General features: G+C 37.1%; 1 protein-coding gene across 1 annotated transcript in view; it reads right to left on the bottom strand.

The window, feature by feature from the left end:
• Positions 1 to 18,308, bottom strand: part of LOC122813885 (zinc finger protein 420-like) — a 175,904-nt gene that overhangs the window by 106,789 nt on the left and 50,807 nt on the right. The window contains exons 2-3 of the mRNA XM_044086425.1: positions 8,067 to 8,162; positions 4,899 to 5,237 (exon numbers count right to left, since the gene is read on the bottom strand). Of these exons, the coding sequence (XP_043942360.1) occupies positions 4,899 to 5,237; positions 8,067 to 8,162 (435 nt within the window). The remainder of the gene's footprint in view (positions 1 to 4,898; positions 5,238 to 8,066; positions 8,163 to 18,308) is intronic.

The following is an 18,308-nucleotide window of genomic DNA, read 5'->3' as shown; positions in this document are numbered from 1 at the left end:
CAGAACTAATTTTTAGTAGATACATGAGCATATATCATATTACTACCTTTGAAATTTTTAGAGATCTTATGATAAGGTAGCATGCACTCTGTACTTTGCCTAAGAATGGAAGAATCTGGTTGCCAGAACAGGAGTAAAACACTGCTGAAGAAATGGGCAAAAACAGTGAATTCTGTCTAGTCAGCAAGCCACAAATACAGAAGAAAGATTTACTTAGCACTACACATGGGTAAAAGCATGTCAACCGAGTGTAGCCTAAAACATCACAGCAGGTTCCACAAGCAAATGGAGAGACCACTGCATTCAGTACACACAAAAGTATTTGGATTTTATATTTGCAGTGTAACCAAGTGGGACATGTATGTCCCAACTCTCCACACTGACAAGGTGAGGAACAAACACCATGTGAGGCAGCTAATGCAAGTGTCATCACTGTGGTCGATGGTTATCTTGAGACAAAAGCTGATCCATAATGCCACAAGGGCCTGCACATTCTCCTGTTAGAGGGAAAAGAGACAAAAAGCATGCAGTTGTTAAAAAGGAGCAATATTTGCCTGGGCAGTCCACTCCATTTAGGGCCTTGAGAAGGACAGCTTTTCAGATGTCACTAGCCAGAATTCACTTGGAATTGGCTAGGAGAACAGGAAAAACAAGTATGTGGCAGTTTTTCTTAACATTCTTGCAGCGGTGTTTTAAAACTTATTTTGATGACAGTACACTGAGTACATAAAAGTGATTGCTAGGCCAACTATGACACCTGATAAGCTAACAAGCTTGAAAATGTCCACGGCTACCATCTGAAATCATTTCCTTGGTAAGAGACAAGACTACTAAAGTAGCTTTGGGTTTATCTCCTGTCCTTACATCTCACAAAATTCACAGTACCCTCACATGTTTCTTGCAATTTTTTGTCAATAGAAAGACATAACTTTTTATGCAGTTTATGTTCCAATGTTCCGAAAAAGTAATCACATAGGCTATAGTAAGAAATGCCAAAAAGCAGGCCCTTGGGACTAACAGCTGCTGTACTCACTTCTATCCCCAGCCACATTCAGGCTCTAAGGTACATTTGACTGGGGACACATACCTTAAGTGACATTCAGCTGCACAGACATTTGGCTGCTCCAAATTCCCTGTGAACAAAGAAAGGCATGTAGTGCCATGCCCACAGCTTCAATAAACAAGTGCATCTAAGCAGGGGAAGTATTGTGTTTTTGTTTGATGTACAGTACAACATGCGGAAGTGTGATACAGCATGGAGGAAATCATGTATGCTACAGTAGTAACACATATGCTCCAATATGGGTTTTAGATAATGTTCCCTAGACAAAGTGAAGGGGGTAATGGTCCACATCAACCAACAATAAAGGTACTGCCCATTCTGCACTGCACATGTTTACTGCCACTAATATGCCCACTGGGCAGCTTGCTGCTGATGCCTTCCATACTGCCTGCTGACTCTTATTGCCTTGGAGGCCGTGTGCATTTGGTGGCTGAAACTTTGGGCATGGCACAGCATACTTCTCTTTGTTCATAGGAAATTGTAACAGCCATATGTCTATAAAGCTGAATGTCACTTCAGTTATGTGCCACAGAACTGGAAAATAGCAATTGTGGTAGCCTCGTACACTGGGGGCAATGTGGTGGTGGTGGGGCAGAACAAACCCAGTGAGCCAATGGCTTGTTTATTTCATACCAGTCACAGGGAAAATCGTGGACAGAATCCTGAGAACAGGGCTTGTAGTAATACTGAGGACAATAATTCTCAGTACAGCAACCAGTATGCACTCAACCTAGAAGGAAATATCCATCAAACCAAATCCTGTTTTATATCCTATTTTATAGCAGAATGTCATATGCAATGAAAACTTCTAAACTCCAAAGAATAAAGCTCCATCTCTAGATTCTGAGGAATAAGCCTACACCTAACAGACTACCCCTAAACAATAATCTGTAAAATGCTAAAAAAATTTAACTTGTCCTCATGCATCGGGCAGCTTACCTCCCAACTGTCTAAAAATTAGCACAGAAGACACTGCCTACCCACTGTCTACACTATTAAGTAGACCCATTAAAGAAAGCCCCGTATACTATCCACTCTACAAATAAGGCCTCCCAACTGAGCTTGGATAATATCAATCTATTTCAATACTTCCCTTTCCAAAACTCTTGGAAAGTATGTGACCATTAATTACTACATCATGTCAATAAACACAGCCTTTTAATTGACTGTCAACATGGTTTTCAGCCTGGTCATGGTACACAAACATCATTCATTCTCTTTACAATCAGATTACATCACAGCTTTTTTATTATATTCTGTTGGTGGCCCAATGCTTTGCAACATTATATTGCTGGTTTTTGTTTCGATATGCCACTGTCACATTCCATCATCATTCATCCACACTACACACCACCACATTCTTTGACACATGTTCTGTGTCAATTCATTTCTTTTTATTTTATTTTTTCAATTTTTCCTGTTTTAGTCACACATTCACTTATACATTCATACTCTCAACATATCATTTTTCTTACGTGACATTTGATCATGTCCATCATTCACATCATTTGGCCTCTCTGTACATTGTATTTGTGGACGTCAATGTGTTGTTATTTTACTTCACGTATTAGGTGATGGACATCTTTTTCCTTTGCTTGAGACATTGTAGTAAAGAATATGTTATTTCCACCACAATAATGGTTCAATTATATTTTAGAATGAAGCTCCTTTGTTATTTAGGTTTCAGTTTTACTTATTTATTTATATCTTGATCTTTAGGGATCATGTGACTAGTTTTAAGGAGACGATAGCAGCGTCTTGCTGTCATCGTAGTTTTTATGTCCTTTCATTTAAGGTGTAAGGAAGGTTGTATTAATTGCATTGATGTAAATAGAAATGATTATTCTATGTGTTTTATGCAGGCTGTATTTGATGTGTATATACCTTAGTAACCATGGCTTCAAATGTGCAATTAACTAAACTAATTGATTTTTAATTTAATTACTTTTTAGAATGAAGCTTCTGGTTTTAGTTTCATATATTATTTGATGTTTGTATACTTTAGTAACCATGGTTCTAATTCCTTCTAGTGCGTATTTAAAAAAAGCGTTGTTTTAATGTATTTTTATCTGAAGCATTTCTGGATTTATTTGGCATTTTATTCATCTGTTTGATCGCGGTGAGACTACAAGTATTTATGGTTACTACATCACAGCTTAATGATATCTGCTTAAATGATGTCATTATTCTTGACCAACCAAAAGCATTCGTCATAGTCAGCCATAATATCATTATATCTAGACTTACCAATCTTGGCCTTAATTCCCAAACCCTAAAATGGTTCAACAGCTACTTCGCTGAATGCAATCAGGCACTCATATACTATACCAGTGTCTCACTCTCCACCCTGTATGCCTAGGTGTATCCCAATGTTGTGTTCTTGGGCCACAACTGTTTATTTGCTATATTTGTCAATAATATATCCCCTTTTAACATCCAACTGAAGTAATAAAATACAGAGATGAAACCAACCCTGTTTTCACATCCAGTAGCCAAGTATCATATACAATATGTAAAATATATATTAATATAATACATTAAAAATATTAAATTCAAATGCAATAATAGTTGCTGTAACAGCATGGCCATCTAACCATACCCCCAAAAATGCTATAGTTCCTAAAATTACAGATAACAACTACATCCAACTACATAATTTTAAACCCTTAAGGCTTCAGTTTGCCCCAGCTCAGATCTAAACCACCACATTGACTTGGCTATAAACAAATTCAGTGATAAAGTAGACTCTTTCCATACTCCACTGTGAACTTCCAAACATACCTATTTTTTTCTGTCTCTCAATTATATTATATTTCTCATCCACCTTTACCAACCTAAACTCTTCCTTTACAGATGTGCTGATCACAGACTATCATTTATTCTCCAGTTACTCCCTACATTATATCCCTGCTTATGTCTACTGATTAATAACTAACCCTAACATGAATAAAAAATTTGTTCTTTTTAACTCTTACAATAGCTCATTTTGTTCTACACAAGCATGACAAATGCCCATCACACCACTAAATAAGCCAATGGTATAATTTTGCCATACCTCGAACAGTCACCACTTTAACCACAACTTTGTCCCACATTTCTCCCTCACCACATCCAAAGCCTGAAACAATCTTCTGCATCATCTAAAAGACAATGCAAACACCATCTCCTTTTCAAACTCTTTAAGGGGACACCTGATCTTACCGAGGTATTTTAGTTGTAACTGTTTGCTGACATCCATAGTTACCCCCCCAAATGCAATCAGTACATTAATGTTCGTGTTAACCTTCTCCAAAGAACATTCCGATGTGAAGTTCTCTTTCAAATTAGTACCATATCAGTAATAGTACACTCAACTGCCTGTCTCTAAACATCTGTCATTAAGTAAGGCAGCTGTCACACAAATGAGTTATTACCAACTCTAAAGTCTCATGTAATACTAGATTATTAATGATAATACATAACTGACAGTGAAAGCCTACGGAGAACTCTGATTGATTTATATATTTGAAATATATATATATATATATATATATATATATATACACACACACACACACACACACACACACACACACACACACACACACACACACACACACACACACACACACACACTTTTTTTGTAATTGTGCACAACTGTATGTGGTCTATACTGGAGTTTACCCTTTGAGATTCTACTGGAAAAAGAAAAAAATATATAAATATAAATATATGAGTTAGAGTTCTCCATAGGCTGCAATAAAAAAGAACTATAAATATTTTTTCTTCATCTCAACTGCCACAGTCAATTTTTGGAACAAAAATAAATAAAAGCAAAAATAAAAAGCATACTTACTGTCAGTATATTAACAGAATCCTGCTGTCTGAGATCCAAGTAACTGTCACATGTCTTGTGAGTGACTAAAAAATCTTTTTCAATGGATTCAAAAATTTGTGCTGTCTTTTTCAGAGTCTCTGCTTCTGTTTCTTTATTCTTGATCTCCAAGGTGCCAGACACTGTCACAGGGAAGGAAATACCGTGTTTAACACTCTTAAGGCTTTCTTCAGTTTCTTTTAGAATGTTTGCTTTTTCTTTCTTAAGTTGCTGGATGAGTTTCTGTTCCTTGTCTTTGAGAAACTGATGCAGTTTTGCAAATTCTTGTCCAATATATAGCTCCAAACTAAATATATCCTCCTAAGAAACAATGAAAGGAGAATGTTTTATACCGAGTAGACCTATATTACAGTTTAGGTGAATAAATATATGTTTTACATAACATATGAGGAGATGGCAGCCCATTGACAGAGAAAAGTCTTCTTTCTGCATTATTGATGACTTCAGGCTGGGATCAAACTTAAGTCAAAAAGTATGTCTGTCAAGCGAGGTAAAACCAGCCTGAGATGCTCTGCTCTCCAGAGAAGATGGGGATGTATATCCCAGTACACAGATAGCTCCCCAAACTAGATCAGGAATCACTGCAGAGAGGTGGTTGCACATTTAAATACATGAAGATGGAAAGGGATAAAAACATTTTCAAGAAAGAAGGATGCAGCTGCCTGATGGGTAGATATTTTGGGATATATTTTAAAACATTCTTTGAGCAATATGATCCACATTGAACAAACTATCCTTTGACATTTCTGATGTGCAACAGGCCAGGCCTTCTTACAAGACGTGCCAAGTCACAAAGTGGCAATAACCCCATTAGGAAGACCTGTGACTTTGGTGGAAGGCAGGTTACAATGTCAGATGAAGGCCATACTTGTGACATCAATGTATCTTACAGACTATAATAGAGTTTAAAATGAACTGTGTGGGGAGGTTGAATCCAAGGTCCACTTCTAAAATGTGAAAAAATCTTCACATGCATCACTAAAATATCTGTTATGTCATTCAAGCACACTATACTCAAAGGGTTTCTAATATAACAGTCACTATTTGCACAGGGTCATTATGTGGTCTGTGTTTGAAGTCTGGGAGTAGTCATGTGAGATAGAATGACTATAGTGGATTTGTGGTGTTTCAGAACACATCTAGGATGCAGGACATTTCATGTTACACTAGATAAAGAAGAGATGAGAGAAAGATTCATACTAACCTATGTGGTTAAAAAACATATCTGCAATGCATAACCAGTCAAGGACATCTAAGTGACAAAACCAGACGTGAGCTAAGATGGTGCTGAGGAAGTGATACATGTGTGTGTGTGTGTGTGTGTGTGTGTGTGTGTGTGTGTGTGTGTATATATATATATATATATATATATATATATATATATATATATATATATATATATATATTTGTGTGTGTGTATGAGATACAGAATAATTTGACTTGGTCCACATGGATGCAGAACAGCAGTAGGTTTCTAGGATGGGAAACAAACAATTGATATAGAACAGTTTATGTTGATTAATGGGCCTGAGATATGGGCATATAAAATTTAAAGTGGTCCTACAGGTTAATGGGGTTGCACCAGTGTTTCTGATATGAATAGCTTTTCTGTACCTATGGTGTAGGAAATACACCTGTGGTACACAGTGGCTCATGTGATTTTGCAGAGATGAAGAATCTTCTAGGCCTGTAAGAATAAGAAATACATCTGTGTCTCAAAATGTCTCATGTGGTTCTATCAGTCTGGGCTTTATAAATATGAGAAACAGAATGCTTCAAATATGCCTGTGGGTTTAAACTACATAAATCTGTTGGCCTGTGCAATTGTGAAAATGTGTGAAATACACAATGGTTCATGTCAGATGGCTGGTTAGTTTGGTGAATACAGTTGTGCTGGTAAATGCTTATGCAGGTTACAGGATTTAATTATTCACATCTGTGACAGAATTCACTTGTGTGGGTATATGGACTTCTTACTAGTCAGTAGGACTGGGGAGCAAATCCATGATGAACCTTGGGTATTTCTTTGGTCTCACGAGCAGATATGTAATACAGAATGACTCATGTTGGTCTGTTGGCCAAAAATAACATGAATGATCAATGAGGATAGAAAAATATCTATGAAATATAAGACTTATGTGGGCTTGTGGATTTGTAATACATACTCCTATGATGCAGAATGCCTTGTGTGGATCTATGCAGCTGAAAAACAAATCTGTATTACATGACGGCTTGGTTTCATCTCCTAATGAAGAGGACCGCATTCTAATCAGAAGTCAAAGGACAATGTACAGAGTTTGGTAGTTGTTGAACTGAAACAGATTCATGTATCTAACTATTTCAAAAATGACTATTTTCTTTACCTTTAAGCATCAAGGAATATCTAATATTTAGGGTTTTTAACAGAGAAATTGTTGTTTAAATAACTTCGGATATATATTTTAGTCGGCTTTTCAATTGTATATCAGGCCAATCCTGTGCAATCGGGAATCACACCTTAACTCACTTCTGGCTGACAGACTTACAGTGTCAAACTACATACTAAGCACTGCTGCATTCCTCAGTGTGCAGATGCAGTGCATCATTTAATAATCCTGTTGACTTGTAGACATGCAGCGATGGAACCAAGAGGAAGTGTAAATTATAATAGCAAAATTTTAAACAGATAAGTCATTTATATTTCAAACAATGCCATTATATAATAACAATACACTGTGGTAGAGCTGTGGGAAGATATTATCAGTTCTATGCCATAATACATAGGTTATGTGGTTCAAACATTTATTTTATGAAATGCCTCATACAAACCACTGTCATACAAAATAAATAATGTGTTAAAAATAAATTTTAAGATGTGTCAGACTTAGCAACAGTATACCAGCCCGTATTGTTAACAGTTTATAACAGTTCCCCTTAGCTTCAACACTATCCAGTCATAAAAAATATGACGCAGCCAACAAGATTCTTGTAAACTCTTTTCATTGATAATCAGTCCAACATACATGCCATTAAATTAATAAGTTTTAAAATAACATGAGACATACCACAAAGGCACAACAGATGCTTTAGACAGGTGTAATTAATTATTTGCATTTAGAATATTTGAAAAAAATCATTCACCTCACTCACTTGTATACTTAGGATTTCCTTCTCCTGATGGTTTTGCACATATTTTAAATTTTCTACTTTGGATTCTAAGTTTCTCAAAGGTGTTTTCATCTTGTCCTATGGATTAAAACAATGGTTAAAAAAGATGATTAAGCCACATAACAAACCAGTTGGCTGCAAATGTACATTGATAACTTTACATACATGCGGGGGAACTACACCTGCCATCAAGAGGATGACACACACAAAGACTGCAGTGTGCTTTAAGACCCACTGATGCAGGCACAGGTATGACAAATGTTATATATTTAACTTAAGTACAGGATGAACAAATCCCTTAATCACATTTAAAGGACAGTAAATGTATAGTCTCAGAATGCAAATGGATTTTTCATCCAAATAAAATAAGGAAGAGACAAATACTGAGAAAAATAACTGAAAACATAGTTCTCCTTTAGATGGTAGTCCTATTCAGAAACAGTACTAGTCAATGGGTAAAGATCCTACAATTGACAGCTGGTCATTTTCTATATGTAATGGATTGAGCGACAGATTCTAAAACTCTGCAATGTTCATCACACTGATCACTGCTGCAGTAGCCCAAACCGTTAGGCAGTTCAAGCTGAGCTGACTAAAAGGCAAGACTTCGTGCAAAAGCCCTTCTGAGCTTTACTGCCACCAAAGATTATGCTCCTCTAGGACTTTCAGGGATCGATGGTTGATTTGTGCTTTCCTTTGCTGAGACAAATAAGTCCAAATTTTGGTAAAAAAAAACTTCCGTTTTCTTAATTGTGTTGATGTTTTATTCCTTTCCTCGTCAGGAAAGTTATTTTTAAGCTAGGTGTGTTGTGTTTTAATGCATGTCTTGAAACCGCAACATACTTTTTAAAGCAGTACTAATTTTTTCACTCAGTTTAAAAGTGGTGTAAAATAACTGAATATATTTTTTCTGCAGAGAAATTGTGTTTATTTTACTTATGTTAGGCTTGCAAAGTATTTTAAAGTGCTTTTTACTTTGCTGTTCTGTCAAAAAGTAACTTTTGTGGACTGGCAGTGATAAGCGGTAATGGCTGCTTGACTTCCGTGGGAAACAGGCATCATATTCGGCTTGAACATGGAACATTCTACCAGTCTCTCAGTTGGTCCAGCCACAAAAAGAAACTTAAGCAAACAACCTTTGCTACCATAGCAAGTTAACAATTTGCCTCGGCTGCAGGTGGGTGACTCTGCTGTGGCCATTTGTGTACCTCAGATCACTCATCTTTTACCCTGGAGCACACCAGTCTAGCACCTACGCAGCCACTATGTACTGTGGGTTAGCCACATCCTCTGCAGCATTTAGGGCCCCATCAGTTGGCAAGGGAGAGCTACTCTTGTCAGTCCTGGAAGAGGGAACAGGAAAGGTTTCCCAGTTATAAAAACATTATGGTTATTCATAACCGTTTATGGATTCATATTATAACACCGAATGCTGAAAACAGCGAACGGTGTTACATCGACACATATTCAGCGAACGCTGAAAATGTCGAAAACCACAGAACAGCGATTTCTTTCCTAGGGAAAGAAATCGCTATTCCAACCCCCCAAAAAAAACCATTAAACAACTAAATACACATATGCACGTAACCCAACCATACATCTAACAAAAAAAACCCCAGTAAACATTTTAAAACATATGCACCTACCTTAACCTGCACCTTAACCCTAAGGTAAGTAACTCTCGTACATTTACACAAACAGTTCCAAACACAAACATACTTACCTTAACCCTAATCCTACCCCCCAAAACAAAAGTAAACAGCTAAAAACACACACACGTAACTCAACTATACATGTAACGCAAAATAGAAAATAGTAAACACTTTCATACAAATGCACTTATCTTAACCCGCACCCTAACCCTAAGGTCAGTAACTGTTGCACAATCACGCTCTGGAGCTATACTGGACAAGGGACCACACTACACTCCAGAACAGGCAAAGCAACAAAGTGGTCAAGCAGCTTCACTGTTTTGCCTGTTCGCCCTACATGTGTTGACGAAAATGCATTAGACAAAATGCATTTTCGTTGTTCTAATATGAACCCCCATTTTCTTCCACCAGATATCAGTGTGAGTAATAAAGTTACAGTCACTAAAGGAACTATACCTTGTGGCAAATGTTCTATTTGTAAACATTTGGTTAAGTTATTTCCAAATATTAATGGCAACAGGTTTATGGCTATTAGTGAATACACGTGCAATATGGCAGGAGTTGTTTATGTCTTGAAATGTGCATGTGATTTGTATTATATTGGGGAAACTACTAGGAGTTTTAAAGTACGGTTTCAGGAGCATGTTAAGGATATAAGAAATAAGAAACCGGATAGCCCTTTAGGGGGTCATTTTCTATCCTTTCATCATGCTAATCCTGCATTTCTGAAAAGTTGTGTGTTGGAAAAAGTTGAGGTATGTATGGGTGAGTGTACTAGCTTAAAGTAAAAACTTTTAAGGAAGGAGACATTGTTTATTTTAAATTATGGCACTTTAGAGCCTTTTGGGTTCAATAAAGAGTGTAATTGGATATTTGTGATTGGATAATTGTTTAAGTGTTTGCTAATTATATTTTTTCCATGACTATTTAAGCTGTTTTGTATGTGTAATAAAATCACTCTTGGAAGGCCTACTGGCCGAGGAGCTAAGGAATTTTATCAAAACTTTATACTGTTTGGTACTGTTGGCTATTTGTTTGTTGTTTATATATATATATATATATATATATATATACTACACTTACCAAAACATGGTAGGCATGATTAGCAAAATTAAAACCTTGTTGCAGACATGTACATTGAATAAACATGTCCTTAATGTTAGCAACTCAGAAGTAGTGTACAACGTTATACAGCACATACGGTTTGCTGAGTACAGCACATATTTATTAAATGTACATGTCTACAACAAGGTTTTAATTTCGCTAATCATGCCTACCATGTTTCATATATATATATATATATATATATATATATATATATATATATATATTTTTTTTTTTTTTTTTGTGTGGTCGTTAGTGAAGGTTTCCCGGTTATGTCATTTTTGCTGTACCCATTTCTGGGGAAGCTGCTGCTGTTAGTAACAATGCTGGCCCAACTTTTCCTGTAAAAAAGAAACAGAAAACATGTATGTATTTAGTCCTCCTCAATTTTCTTTGGATAGGAGTAGTTCACTGGATCTGGTTCAGGGTTTAATTCAGGCTACTGATGCTTCTAGTAAAGTAGTTTCTGGTAAAAGAAGGAGGAATACCTCTTTTCCTGAAGAGATTCAAGACACTGAATCTGAACAGGAAGATGCAGGGACAGATGCAGTTTTTTCCCCTCAGGTTTCTGATTCAGACTCAGAGTCTGAGGAGAGCAGCTCAGTTTCTAATTCTCCCTGTGGGAGGGGGTCACTTTCTCTGAGACCATTGCTTAAATCTGCCAGTGTCTTCAGTGGGAGAACAGTGATATTTCTCAGTCCCTCAGAAAATACACTGAATTATTGCAGAAGGGTTTTTCAGAACCTATACCCACTCCTCCTGTTCTGTGTTACTGTCTTCATTTTCCTGGGAGTTAGCTAGCTGCCGTTATAAAGGCAGATAGGATGCATAAGGTTCCTCAGTCCTTTCAATTTTTATACACCATTCCCAAATCTGACCTAGCAGCTATAGCTTCAGTTGATCTCACAGCTGCTAAGCAATTAATGTCAATAACAATAAATAGGCTCATCAAAACACAGGTAAATAGACATTTAAGAAGAAATGTCAATGGGGTTTCCTAAATTAGGTCTCAAACTTCCCAAAACCAAGAGCAATCAATTCAAGGCTTAATAACTATTCTAGAGACCTTGTGAAACCCTCCAACCCTGGTACCTTTTTATTCCAGAAAGTCTGACTCTCACTTTTTCTCTTTGGCAACAAATAGTTTCAGACAAATGTGTTCTGAAAATCAAGCTTGTGTGAGAGAAACTCCTTTTTGGGGGACGCTAATAATATTTTCAAAGTTAAAGAACTTAACTAGCAGAGTTTACTACAAGCAGACAAGTTGCCAGGTTTAAATGAAAATATTAATATGAGGTACTTATTGAAATCGCAATATATATATATATATATATATATATATATATATATATATATATATATATATATATATATATATATAAATAAATAAAACATATGAAATATTCTTTGGTTTACATTTATATTTATATTCACTTTTACTACACCTGTTAGGAAGTTTTCATGTGTTGATTTAAGTTAACATGTTTTTAAAAGTTACTGGGCTTGTAGGTCACATGATATGTTTCTTTTTTAAGCATGGTATTTCAACTTTTTTTTTATTTAAATTATTGTTTTTAGATTTAGTTCAGCTCTGATGAAGTTCTAATAAATTACAGAATGAAAGAGCTTCACTATTAAACAGCTGTTATGTTTGTTGTGTGAGTTAAAAAATTTCAGAAGTAGAGAAGTATTTGCTGTTTAGTTGCAGCCTCCACAAGACATTTGGGAATTACTCATTCATCAAGGTTACAGATGGCAGTGGAAAGAAATTCCTCCTTTACAGGGGATTATTCCTCATCCTTCAGATAACACTATTTTTCCCACAAGTTCTTTATCAAATGCTGGCCCAAGGAGTGATAGAACAAGTTTCTCCTTCCCAGGTAGGCAAGAGTTTTTATTTAAGAATGTTCCTAATGACAAAGAAAGAAGATTCTTGGAGACCAGTTCTGGATCATTATTTCCTATACCTGTTTGTGATAGCGTCCAAAGCCAAAATTATTTCACTTAACAATTATCTCATCTTCCTCTTTCAACTTTCTTGCCAACACTAAACTTAAAAGATGCTTATCATCGCATCCCTATTCATCCAGACTTAGATGTTTCTTAAGGTTGTGTGTGTCTTGATCACATTATCAGTTCTCTGCCTTATCGTTTGTGAACAGTCTTGGTTCAGTGGATAGTCCAAAGTGTCTTTCTCCAGTTATAACTCATTGCAGACTACAGGGTATCCACATTTTTCCACATTTAGATGACCTGCTTACTTTTGCAAAGACTTGGGTGATTCCAAGAGAACATGCAAAAGTCTTTTTTGACTCCATCACACAGGACTATGTTCCTGGAATGTCAACTAGACATCTCATTTCAAAGAGCTTTCCTTCCACAGGAAAAAGTGGATCTTTATCTAGATCTATTTCTAAGGTATTCCACTCAGATTTCAGTCACCGAAAGGAAATACTTCAAGATTTTGGGCCTCATGGCATCTATTATTCTCATGATACCCATGGAAACACACCACATGAGAAAGATACAGTGGTATTCAAAATCTCTTTGGTCACAGTATCAACACCCTTTATCTTTTCAAATCCCAGTCCTTGGGTTTGATAGAAGAGAAATCTTTTGGTGCAGACAGATTGTGTGGCAGACAAGCCGATTAGGAGCAGGACAGACCCTCATGAATGGAAACTAGATTGGGAGGAGTCTTGCAAGATTTGATCCCTCTGTGGAGAGTTCTTCAAATAGAGCTTTTCAGTTCCTGTCTCTGCAATCAGCTGGTAAGATTCTGTTCTAGGACTCCATGCAAGAAGGCCTGGAAGACAGATATCTTTTCTTTTCTTTGGACAGGAATGTTTCTGTATGCTTTTCCACCTTTTCCAGTAATATCCTGGGTACTTCTTAAGATTCAGAAAAAATCCACCAAGATCATTGTGGTGATTCCCTGCTAGCCCAGGTAACTATAGTTTTTGTGTCTTTTGTAAATGGTGAGGGGCAATTACTATAAGGTTCCTCATAGACTGGATCTACTCACACAAGAAAAGCTGTGTTTGATACACCCCCAACACAACATCAGTCATCCTCAATTGACTGCCTGGATGATATAGTCATAATTCCTTTTAGGCATCTGTTTACTGAGGATGAGTAGCATGTACTAATGGAGGCAAGAAAGCCCGCAACTAGAAAATCATATATTAGCAAATGGAAAGGGTTTTCTAGTTGGTGCCAATAACATAATCAGCACCCATTCCGGCCTTGTTGTGCTCTGGTACTACAATATTTGTGTGAGTTACTATTCTATGGCTTTTCTTATTTCCTCCATCAAGGTTAATTTATTAGCCATTTCAGCATGTCTGCGCATGGATCCTCTTCTTTCATGCAGTCTCATGTCAAAATGTTCTTGAAAGGGTTTTGGCTTAAGAGGCCTCCAAGAAAACTGGAAGTACCTCCTTGGGATCATAATTTTGTGTTACATAAGTTAAACACTTGTTCCATTTGAACCACCTAATATGGCTAACTTCAGGTTCTTAACATGGAAAACAGTTTTGCTGATTGCCCTGACCCCTGCAAGAAAGGTATCTGAGTTGTGAGCTCTTATGGTGAGACAACCCTATCTCATTTTCCATAGGGACAGGGCTTCTTTGAGAACTAATCTTTCTTTTATGCCTGAAGTGGTATCCGAGTTTAGCCAAACCATCCATCTCCCTGTTTTCTTTCCTGAACCTAAAATGAGGGAGAAAGGATATTCTACACATTAGATGTCCACAGACAACTCAGGTACCATCCTGACAGAACTAAACCATTCAGATATTTGGATCAATTCCTCATTTCTTGAAAAGGTAAGAAAAAGCAACAATCTGTGTCAAAACAGACTATTTCCAAATGGTTGCCTATGGCTATTAGCTTTGTTATACTCACCATAACAAGACTATTCCTGGCAGGGTCAAGGACCACTCTACCAGGTCCTTGGCTTCATCTATGACTCTTTTTGAAAGGGTTGCATTCTAGAAGTATTTTAAAAGATGGTATATGGTCCTTTGTACATAATTTTACAAAGCACTATAAGCTTGGTTCCTTCTCTAGGTCCACATCAAACTGTGTTAAGACCATTCTCCAGGGGTTCTGGACTCTTCTCCTTCCACCGCCCTTCTTCTTTTGGCTTTTCCTGGTTAGGGATCGCCACAGCAGATCACCTGTCCGCTCATGACTGGCAGTGGAGTTTTACAGTGTTGAGTTGCCAGCCTGGCGCCCAACCTCCCACAGAAGGCACACACACACACTCACACCTAGGGCCAATTTAGAGTGTCCAATCCACCTACAGCATGTCTTTGGGATGTGGGAGGAAACTGAAGTACCCGGAGGAAACCCACGCAACCACAGGGAGGACATGCAGACACACAGAAGGCACCCCAGCCGAGGATTGAACCGGAGAACCTCTTGCTGTGAGGCGGCAATGCTAACCACTGCACCACCGTGGCCTCCCTCCTTCCAACTCCCAAATGTAGTTAATCTAAGGTAATCTACTCATATAGCTAAAGCTATTGCTGCAGTGATCAATATGATGAACATAGTACAAATTGTATAGTAGACGATCGAATGATCACTGCTGCATTAATCGCTCCTCCCCCCACCCCCTTTGCTTTTTGTTGTTTTTTTATGCCAGGGTGTGGACATTTAGTTTTGTTATTCCTAGCCTTGTCCTTTCAAGGCTCAGCCTCCCTCTGTTGGTAAGAAAGCTATGAAGGACTTCGTACCCAAACTTATTTTCTAATCAGCTCAGCTTGAGCTGTCCAACAGTTTGGGTGCATGGAAGGGGCCCTGAAGCTTTGGAAGGTGGCTGGCTGTTATATCCTTGGCAGGATATAACCAGTATAACTAAAGCTACTGCAGCAGCAATCATTCAAACATCTGCTGTTATGCTACGTTTTACCTACACAACACTACACAACTGTTTCCTCTAGCACCACAAAAGGCTTGCTTATTTTTGATGTATGCATTTTGCATTCCAACATCTTCTGTACTCTACTGCTACCCAAGGAGAGCAGTTTTAAGCATTCACAATCCCTTTTGTGAAAAAAAGATTTCCTTGGGTCAGAAGCTGAAAGGATCTAACTACAAACTCATTTTTGTGATGCACTTCATTTTCCCCTAAAAGCGGCTTCATTTTTGACGTCATTGTCACCAGTGATGTATTGCACACTTCTATCACATTCTGCCATTCTACCATTTCCTAGCATCTTTGAGATACAGAAGGCAGCAAAACAGTATATCTCTGACAGATAAAATAAACACATACAGAAATTAAACAAAATAATTGTACCCCTTAAATCATGCTGGGTGATTACCAGCTAAAAAAATTATCATATATCATTAAAGAAGATTCAATTTAGGATGGAAAATGAAACAAGTAGAGTTCTGAGAGATAAAACAAATACATACAGAAATTAAAGAATTATACTCCTCAAACCATGCTCATTGATTAATTGGAAAAAGCAAAAATCAGAAAGATCATTAAGGAATTCACTGGGAAAGTATACTGAAGAGATATCTGCCCTTTCCTACAAAATATGTTGGTAGTTTGCTCTACAAAACAGAGCAATCAAGGAAAAGCAGGAGGATGAAAAAAGACAAGACGTCATATCATAAGTTCAGTGAAGTAATAGGAAGACACGATGCAGAAAACAGATGCATTGCAAAGTACACATTCTGCAATCCAAGGAAAACATAAAAGAGATTTGAATAAACAGGGTTTGGTAGTGCATTCAGAACATGGCTTTGGGAATGGGAAGATCAGAAGATTGTTGGTACTTGGGTTTATGTCCTAGTACCGACACTGCAGGGTACCTGGGAATGCAGGGTGGGACTGCATTCCTGAGGGGCCAACCTTGGGATGAGATAATAAATCAATGCTGGGTGAGTGGACTGGACTGACTATGGAAATTTTTTTTTATTTTTGAACTATGACACAGAATTGGTATTGCCAAGACATAGTAAAGCCTTGCTGAGTCTAATTATGGTGGCTGCTAAAATAACAATTACTAGAAAATGGAAATCAAAGTCTAGACCAACTTCACTAGAAGTAGTGAATATAGTAACAGAGATAAAACAACCTGAATTGGGATTTTTAGAAAAGGGAAGAAGCAAACTACATAAGAAAATATGGGAATTGTGGCAACAATATATGCAGAGAAGGAACGAGGTTTAAGAGGCAGGGTCTGAATGAACCATATAATGCTTAACTGACAATGACTGGATAGATCATAAGTTATGTACAATGTTTGCAGCTACAGTTGTTTCCGTAGTGTCTGAGATGTATAATGTTTGCAACTAAAGTGTCATTTTGGATGTTTTTTATTTATATAAATGTATGATTGTCTACATCATATGTGAACATTTAATAACGATGTTTGTTGGAAAAAAATCTACTTGATCTGATTTCAGTCTGGGTGGATGCTAAATATCACATCATATTTGTCAAAAAGTTATTTATATAATGATATGTTTAACAATTTCATACATTTCCATGATCGCATACATTTAGAGCCTTACATCTTACAATCCCACCATTTTGTCACAACCAAAACTATCTGCTTAATCCAATCCTTATCATTCCATTTCTTACTACACAGAACTGCTTTAGTTTTTCCCTTCCATGTACACCATAACATGCCAAACATAATTTTATCCTAGTACAAACACTTCTGTTTGTCAACATCGGTATCATTTTGTCTATCATACAACCCGTAAATATTTTGTCCATATACACATTCAAATGTTAATTTTTAAAGATATCTGCCTCCTTACCAAAAACTGTTACCTCTGTTACAGTGACAAAATACACATTCTAGTTTCTTCTATAATACACAAATTATTACACAAACTATACATCATCATTTATGTACCATGAATCAATCTAATGAAACTGAGTGTTAATACTTTCATACCATGGTTTGCTTTTCACATAATATATTCTGTATAGGAATTTACAAAAAGTACAGTTTTGTACCTACCATAAATGTAGATGTTCAAGTGTCTTCACTGCTGCAGTCATTACACTTGGGTTATCCTGCCATCAGGCGGGCCTGCAGTCAGCCAGAGTTCCAATGTCTTGGTCCGGCGTCGGTTGCTGTCGCTTCCTTCCTGACGTCAGTGGGCCAGGGGTATATAAGATACAGCCGATGCCATTTTCTTCAGTTTTTCTTGCCCCAGATTTCAGGTGCCCCCAAAAATGGTAGGCAATACATATTGCTAATAAAACATACAATAAGGTAAAAATAAAACCTTCAGTAAGCAGCAAATACACCACATAGGTAGTATACGGTTGAGTAGTATAGATAAGTCCCAGCTAAGAAAGAGGGGATGGCGGGTGGGTAACCTGGACTGCAGCAGTGAAGACACTCGAACATCTACATTTATGGTAGGTACAAAACTGTACTATGTTCATCGTGTTTCACTGCTGCATTATTTACCCTTGGGT

This window comes from Protopterus annectens, chromosome 10.part0, assembly GCF_019279795.1.
Source record: "Protopterus annectens isolate FY-2018-M chromosome 10.part0, PAN1.0, whole genome shotgun sequence".
NCBI lineage: Eukaryota > Metazoa > Chordata > Ceratodontiformes > Protopteridae > Protopterus > Protopterus annectens.
The sequence above is the reverse complement of the archived record's forward strand: the minus strand, read 5'-3'. Positions and strand labels throughout refer to the sequence as shown.